The sequence below is a fragment of the Camelina sativa genome, chromosome 7 (assembly GCF_000633955.1).
Source record: "Camelina sativa cultivar DH55 chromosome 7, Cs, whole genome shotgun sequence".
Taxonomy (NCBI): Eukaryota; Viridiplantae; Streptophyta; class Magnoliopsida; order Brassicales; family Brassicaceae; genus Camelina; species Camelina sativa.
Genome location: NC_025691.1, coordinates 29,054,822 through 29,062,978, shown reverse-complemented (window position 1 = coordinate 29,062,978; position 8,157 = coordinate 29,054,822). Strand labels below are relative to the sequence as shown.

General features: G+C 36.2%; 3 protein-coding genes across 3 annotated transcripts in view; 2 read left to right on the top strand and 1 right to left on the bottom strand.

The window, feature by feature from the left end:
- LOC104703165 (S-adenosylmethionine mitochondrial carrier protein-like) overlaps positions 1-1,353 on the top strand; it is a 2,374-nt gene extending 1,021 nt beyond the window's left edge. Inside the window, exons 2-6 of the mRNA XM_010419123.2 lie at positions 60-192; positions 294-412; positions 491-569; positions 678-911; positions 991-1,353. Coding sequence (XP_010417425.1) covers positions 60-192; positions 294-412; positions 491-569; positions 678-911; positions 991-1,314 — 889 coding nt within the window. The 3' untranslated portion in view covers positions 1,315-1,353. The remainder of the gene's footprint in view (positions 1-59; positions 193-293; positions 413-490; positions 570-677; positions 912-990) is intronic.
- Positions 2,847-5,909, top strand: LOC104703164 (peroxisome biogenesis factor 10-like). Its single transcript, XM_010419121.2, has 11 exons — positions 2,847-3,062; positions 3,147-3,178; positions 3,255-3,344; positions 3,484-3,578; positions 3,681-3,888; positions 3,978-4,047; positions 4,141-4,219; positions 4,307-4,440; positions 4,689-4,786; positions 5,198-5,274; positions 5,447-5,909. The coding sequence occupies exons 1-11, from the start codon at positions 2,891-2,893 to the stop codon at positions 5,547-5,549; spliced, it is 1,158 nt and encodes a 385-aa protein (XP_010417423.1). The 5' UTR covers positions 2,847-2,890; the 3' UTR covers positions 5,550-5,909.
- LOC104703163 lies at positions 6,311-7,744 on the bottom strand. The gene is made up of 7 exons (XM_010419120.2): positions 7,541-7,744; positions 7,402-7,441; positions 7,249-7,319; positions 7,067-7,161; positions 6,911-6,978; positions 6,705-6,815; positions 6,311-6,628 (listed from the first exon to the last, which is right to left on the bottom strand). Exons 1-7 carry the CDS (start codon positions 7,710-7,712, stop codon positions 6,496-6,498), a joined length of 690 nt encoding a protein of 229 aa, XP_010417422.1. The 5' UTR covers positions 7,713-7,744; the 3' UTR covers positions 6,311-6,495.

The following is an 8,157-nucleotide window of genomic DNA, read 5'->3' as shown; positions in this document are numbered from 1 at the left end:
CCTAGTTTGGAAACATTTTGAGAGTTAAAAGTATATATGGTTAATGGGATATGTTGTAGGAGGAGTAAATCTGAAGTTGTTGTTAGGACAAGAGTGGGATTAGATGTTGGTCATCTTCTTAAATCCGCATTAGCTGGAGGAATTTCATGTGCTTTCTCTGCTTTTCTTATGCATCCAGTGGACACTGTCAAGGTATTATTATCATCTCTTGTTGACTCACTTCAGATTCTTGTTTAGTGTCTATATATGAGATTGATTGTTATCATTACTTATATTTGGTTTTGGATCATTAGACACAAGTTCAAGCATCAACCACATTGTCGTTTGTGGAGATACTGTCTAAGATTCCAGAGATTGGTGCTCGTGGTTTATACAAAGGCTCTGTTCCCGCTGTTGTTGGTCAATTTGCAAGGTTTCATCTCCTAATGCTCTCTGACTAGCTAGGCCTTTTTTGGTGATATTAATCTAATCTCTTATTTCAACATTTCAGCCATGGTTTACGAACAAGTATATATGAAGCAAGTAAATTGGCCTTACCGCTCGTTGCTCCTTCTCTGCTCGACATTCAAGTTAGTTATTAATATAGCTCATTGCTAACTTCATGCTACATCATGTTTCATTCTTGCTAACTTCATGCTACATCATGTTTCATTCTTTGACTTTTTTTTTTCTTGTAGGTTCAGTCAATCGCGTCTTTTCTTGGGACCGTTTTGGGGACTACACTGCGAATACCGTGTGAGGTATTGAAACAACGGTTACAAGCTAACCAGTTTGATAACATAGTGGAAGCTACAGTTTCGACTTGGCATCAAGATGGGCTCAAAGGACTCTTTCGTGGGACTGGTGTTACCCTTCTACGCGAGGTTCCGTTCTACGTTGCTGGCATGGGACTTTACAACCAATCAAAGAAGGTAATCATGATAGAACAGAACAATCACATGTCTTTGTGTAATTAAATCTGATGTGGTTGGGGGGGATTGAGTTTCACAGGTGGTGGAGAGACGATTAGGAAGAGAGTTGGAGCCGTGGGAGGCCATCGCGGTTGGAGCCTTGTCCGGTGGTTTCACTGCTGTCTTAACAACGCCATTCGATGTGATTAAAACTAGAATGATGACTGCTCCACAAGGCGTAGAACTGTCGATGTGGATGGCTGCTTATTCCATTCTCACACATGAGGGTCCTCTGGCTTTCTACAAAGGCGCTGTTCCAAGGTTCTTCTGGACTGCTCCTCTTGGAGCTTTAAACTTAGCTGGCTATGAACTTCTTCAAAAGGCTATGATCACACCTCTAAATCAGTCTCTACATATTGACTGAGTTTTCTTTTACTTAACATAGCTACTACATGAGTATCATTCTTTCTCATGTGTTGATTGTAACTCCAGCTATTCATTTTGCCTGTAAAACTCAAACCCTGTAATTAGTCAAAAATCAATAAAAAGATCACCAATTTAACTTCAAGAAGGAAATCATCCTTGCTACTTGCTAGGATTGTCTCTCTAAATAGTGTTTTTAGTATTTTATTTTATTTTTCAAATTTAAAGAGTTTATTTTTTTAAAAAAATTGTGTTACAATTTATTTAAAATAAATTCAATATTATATCTTAAAATTTATCATATTATTTTAATATTTTATTCTATATAGCATTGAAAAGGGTATGGATTCAAGTACTCAAGTATAAAATGGTAATGAACTTTGTAGTGGTAGGAGTGGAAAGGTTAATAAGAGTATAAAGGTGATGGTAATGTAGGTTACTAAGATTTTAAAATAATTTCAAATGGAGACATCTTAGTTGTTTTAATATCAAAAATTTTCAAAAATTTTAAATAACAAAAAAATAAAATTGTTGGGAGTGAGTACATGGACTAGGAGTGGACATGAGTCTACTGAGAGGTGGTTGTCGGGGTGTTACATTTGTTTATGCATGTTTTTAATTATAAGATAATGATGACATGTGTAGTTAATCCCCTGTATAATAAAATGGAAGTAGACAACTTTTTTTTAGACTATATAATATGGGTTATAAGATTAATTATTTGATTATTTGATCTGTTATAGGTTATATGGATTGTAACCATTAGTTAAAAATCTCGATTTTAGATCCTATTATAAAGGATATTCCAAAAAAATGAAATAAAATCTTCACAAAATATTTAATTAACCATATATAGGCAACAAAATCTCAAAAATTAACCACTCTTCTGCAGATTAAGAGTGATTTTTGATTATACTAGCAACTATATATCAAAATAACAGAAATAAAATTTGTTATGATTGATTTGATAAATTTCAAAAAAATTAGGCTAATCCGCGGAACAATCATAAAAAATCTCAAAAAAATTTAAGTCTTCATATTTAGCATATAATTTTATTGCATAATGTTTTATTCACAACAACTTTTAAAAACAATCACATAAATTATATTTTATATGAAAATTACAATATAAATAAAAGAAATTTTAACTTGTGCTCTAGTACGGATCTTAATCTAGTAAAATATTTAATTTGTTTGCATATCATGTGATGTGATGGTCACATGGTGTATATTTTATATAGCTCGAGATCATTTTCTCAGTATTATAAAATAAAAACGTTAATTTTAAATATTCAATTAAAAAGACTATAAATGACGTTTAGTTAATATTCCTATTGTGGTTGTTGGATTTTTTCTTGTTTTCATTCAAATTTATATTTATTGCAAAGTCAATTTTATTTCGGTTCAATTCGGAATCCTCTTACTTTAACCGAAAAACCCAAAATTCCGAACCGGATCGATTGGACCAGGATTTTTAATTTTTTTCCTCGGTTGAGTTGGAAATATCAAAAGCCGATAAACATCATTCTTTCGGCAATTAGTTAGTCCTATCGAAGCACGAAAAAAAAGAAGAAACGATGAGGCTTAGTGGGGATTCGGGTCCGGGTCAGGATGAACCCGGTTCGAGCGGCGGAATCAGGCAATTCCCGTTAGCAGCTCAGCCGGAGGTTATGAGAGCTGCTGAGAAAGACGATCAATACGCTTCTTTCATCCACGAAGCTTGCCGCGATGCCTTCCGTCACCTTTTCGGTACTAAAAACTGTTTCATCATCCTCTTCCAATTAATTGCATTGATTTTATCCCAAGTTTTGCACTAATTTCGATCACTGTTAGGTACAAGAATCGCTCTCGCTTACCAGAAAGAGGTAAAGAGCTTCCTATTACCAAGTTTTCTATGAGAATTGTGATTAGAGAGCTTCTGTTGTTGTTGTTGTTGTTCAGATGAAGCTTCTTGGGCAGATGCTTTACTATGTTCTAACCACAGGTTCAGGCCAGCAAACTTTAGGAGAAGAATACTGTGACATTATACAGGTTTTTTTTATATGCTTCTACTCTTATCTCATTCATTTTAAGGGAACCCATTTTGCTTTCTCAGGCTTTGTTCTCCCCTAGTTGGATGTTTGTTTTTTTGTTTTTTTTTTTTTTGCTGATGTTGAACATTCTAATTTAGGTTTCAGGACCTTATGGACTCTCACCTACACCAGCTAGACGTGCTTTGTTCATTTTGTACCAGACCGCAGTTCCATATATTGCAGACAGAATTAGGTTTCATCGCCTTTTTTTCTTTCTTATTGTTGTTTAGTTTACAATGGAAGGTTTGACTCTTGTGAGTGAAGTATCGCTGAAATGGAATATAATTGTTTGCAGTACTCGAGCTGCCACGCAAGCAGTCACCTTTGACGAGTCTGATGAGTTTTTTGGTGATAGTCCCCGGGAGAGTGGTAGTCATATCCAGTCACTAACAATGATAGATCTTCCATCTTCTTCTCAACTTCAAACTTCGGCTTCTGTAGTATCTAGATTAAAAGATAGACTCAAGAGATTGTGGCACCGATCTATTCAGAGATGGCCTGTGGTAATGTAAATCTCTTAGGTGTTAATAATCATGGTTCATTTTTTTCTTTTCTGGCTAGCAAGGATTTTTATCCAAGGTTGTGCTTTCAGGTTCTCCCTGTTGCTCGTGAAGTCTTACAACTGGTTTTGCGTGCCAATTTAATGCTCTTCTACTTTGAAGGTGAACTTTGTTAGAATTTTTTTTTCACACTTGTAGAGCCTCTGCAGACTGTTTTTGTAATGTTCTGAACTAGTAATCTTTGTTTCTTTTCAGGTTTGTATTACCATATATCGAAACGTGCATCCGGGGTTCGTTATGTTTTCATAGGAAAGCAACTGAATCAGAGACCTAGGTAATGATCTTTCTGTCTTCTTCCACCTACAGCTGTTGTTTTATACTATCACATAGTAACTGAAATCCCTTAAGTCTTGCTGAGCAGATACCAAATTCTTGGGGTTTTCCTTCTAGTCCAGTTGTGTATCCTTGCTGCTGAGGGATTGCGTCGGAGTAATCTATCATCTATCACAAGCTCAGTTCAGCAGGCATCTATAGGATCTTATCAAACTTCAGGAGGTTTGGCTTTTATGTCTTTGATCATCAATTTTAGTCATGTAGAAATTTCCAACATTAAGGATATTTGTGGAGGATGTATATCTGAGATTGTTAATATTAAAATTTCAATAAATTATTATCTGAATTGGCACCACAGCTCTCTAGAAAGGAATATGAGACAGGATGGTAACATAGGCTGAAATATTTTGCGTTTTATGCATCACCTTTTTTCACATTCCAACTATATAGTTTCGGTATTGCTCTTGCAGGAAGAGGGTTACCTGTTTTAAACGAAGAGGGAATTTTGATAACTTCAGAAGCTGAAAAGGGAAACTGGTCCACCTCCGATTCAGCTTCCACTATGGAGGTAAATTAGTTATAAACAAGTTAGAAACCTCTGTTACGTTGAAATGGCTAACATCCTGAATAGTGATCATTGTTGGAAAAGAACAAAAGGTATATACTTGAAATAGAGGCACATACCTCTTAGTAAAATCCATACCCTTAATCGAAGGTTATTTTGTATAGGTGTGATTAAGAAAAACAAATGGTAGTTTAGTCTTATGATATCTGATAAGAGTAGATGGTCACCCGACTGATCCCGCTCTACATTTAGTTTCTAGTGAGATGAGGTTATATGTTAATCCTACTTTGGGACTATTCTGTTGCTTATCTGTATTAAAAATCCAGATGGGGTTATTTTTCTCTCGTTTTGGTAAAATCAATATTTTATACTTATGATGTTAGATGTTTACCTTGTTATGTACTGTAAATGCAGGCAGTAGGGAAATGCACACTCTGCTTAAGCAACCGTCAGCATCCAACTGCCACACCTTGTGGTCATGTATTTTGTTGGTAATATACCTTTCGGAAGAATTTTAGTGTCTTGATGTCCAGTTGGTCCAGACTGCTTTGATAAGTTGAACCTTGTATCGACAACACATATTCACTCAAATTGCAGAATCAACAATCTAAATTGGACACTGAAACATTGTACTCATGTTCAAAAGTCATATATCATGTGCAGGAGCTGCATTATGGAGTGGTGCAATGAGAAGCAAGAATGTCCACTTTGTCGAACCCCCAATACCCATTCAAGTTTGGTTTGTTTGTATCATTCTGATTTTTAAGCACAATAGATCAACAACGAAAGCACACTGCAGAAAGGCAATGCAGCAAAGACGATGACAATCAAAGAACAAAACAAGCTCAAGAAGTTTCCATTTCTCCTTAGCCCACACAAGCTTCTTAGGTGACAACTTTGGGCAGTGCATCTGGTAAAGGAATGGACTCTGTTTTGGCTTTGGACTTAGAATCTCAGATCATCAAGTTATGGGAAGACATAGAATAAATGTATTTGAAACTTCATTCTCAATCCGATGCCTATCCCTTTATATATAATATTTAGTGCAGAAATCACAGAGGTTTGTTAGGTGGTTTTTAACATTCTATATTTACTTTTTTACATATAATTATCTCAATTAGAGATCTATTACAACAAGACAAGAAAATCACATTTTAGACAATACAATTTTAATGTTAACGACACAAACTCCTGTTTTGGAGAAATAGAATAACTCTTAACAGTGCCAGCAACAATATAAACCTGAAGAATGTTGCATATGGATCGATCCTCAACAGACACACGATGACACGAAGGATTTTGTGCTCCAGAATCGGTTCTATCTTACATCTTAGTTGTCTTAGCTTGTTGGTAGAGACAATGATGTTGGATGTTGCAGTTTCTTCTATAAAATGGTTATAAGTTGAAAGAGAAATATGAATGTGTCATCATCACATAACTGAATAGCTGTATATGTTTAGTATCTGCCGATATGTTTTTTTTTTTTTTTTTGACAATAACTGCCGATATGTTTTTATAGATGCTGAATTGGTAAAACCTGTCGTACTACTACTGAACTGGTGAGTGCCTGTAGATCATGTCATGTCGCTGACTTTACAGGTTTTTAATATATGCAAATGTTGAACACGGATACAGGATATACATAAAATCAGAAAATGTTGTAAGATGGACAACTACTTTGGGGTAGTAGAAAGTCTGTGTTGAGACGTCAATCACAGTATAGACTGGAGCTGCTGTATCTCAGGGGAGTCTGAAACATCGGCATCTTGTTCAGATGCTGATCTGTAGACTTCCACCATAGCTTTCCCTTTATCAAGTACTTGAGAAGGAACCGTTTGTAGAAGGCTGCAAAGTTCAGCTCGGTTAGAAAACATTCTCCTGTGGGTACGCTGTGTGTTACATGCTTGTATGTACTTATTACCTGTCCAGAGCGGTTAACGCTGTTCCAAGCTGAGACTTCATCAGTTCAACAGTTGCTTTTGAATCTTTCCTCGACGCTCGTAGAAACAACGAATCCAGTTCTTCCAATGCTCTTTACACCCCCAAAAAAAACAAAAAACAAAACCCGACATAGGGCATCATCATTCGCTGTGTAAACTTAAACCAAACAAAAGAAACATCAGTTACCTTAAACATCGATCAACATCATCAGTCGCAGTTTTGGAAAAACCATCATCTGAAGCATACTGAGCAACCTGAGAGAGTTTTTTTCAATTACACAATTTTAAATCATCAAACAGAAACAGAAAAACAAGAATTGTGAGTGAGCTTTGGAAAACTTACAGCTCGAATGTTAACACGAAGAGAACTAGCAGGACCAGAACGCAATTGGCGCCTACACGCCTCGAATTCAGGTTTCTCCACATTCAAAAATCCCTCTCCAACATCATTAAAATAGATTTAATGTGCTAGTTATATACAGTACAACAAAGAAGTTAAAGAACAGAACACATGAAATTTTTTACCAAGATCCTGAATCTGTAGCTGAGCTAGGAGCACTGGTGGTACATATGCTTCAAGTGGATCAAGTTTTTTCCTATTATTACGATATTTTTTTTATACACAGAAAGCATTTCGAAAATCTAAGTTGAGAGATATCAAAAGACTAAAAAAGTTACCTCTTGACATATTTATCAATTAAGGTACCAGCCATGGCATCTGATCATCAAAACCACATCCAAAACAAAAATCTGAGAAGAGTAAGACTCGAATCAATAATGATTTATTCAATCGAAATTGGTGGAAATTGAAGAGAACCGTTGTTAGTGGGGAGGAGGAGGAGACGAGAGAGGAAGAAGGAGACGGAGATAACTCGCCGGCTCTGTTTCCATGTCGGAGGTGGTGATAACGTAGCTGCGCAGGTTAGCTTCGTGCGGTTCGAATAGTGGCGAAGCGTGAGGCTCGTCGGTGTAGCGTGAAGTGATGTCATTGGGGATAAACAACAACACTGTGTAGAGGCATCTTATCACTATTAAACACTCTTTTGAAGAAGAAGAAGAAGCCACTTCCGATAAACGTGGCCGATGACGTGGCCGATGACGTGGCCGATGACGTGGAACAGAAGTGAAGGAAAGACTTGGAGAGTAACAGAAGGTTTGCCGTTGCGATTGCTTTTAGAAAGAGCCGTTGTTGCGAGTGAAACTTTTTTTGGCCAAACGATGTGCTTTAAAGGGGAGAGATTGATAAGGAAGAGAACAAATGTAACGAATTAAGAACTTGTTATTTCAACTAATTAAGGTATACTTAAGCTAAAAAGGAAGAAGAAGAAGGTCTACTTAAGCTTATACATACAAAGTAATCAAATTACATCACTAAACCAACATCTAGTTAACTTGCTCAAACGAAACAATGTATCATAGTAGTAATGAACTTTA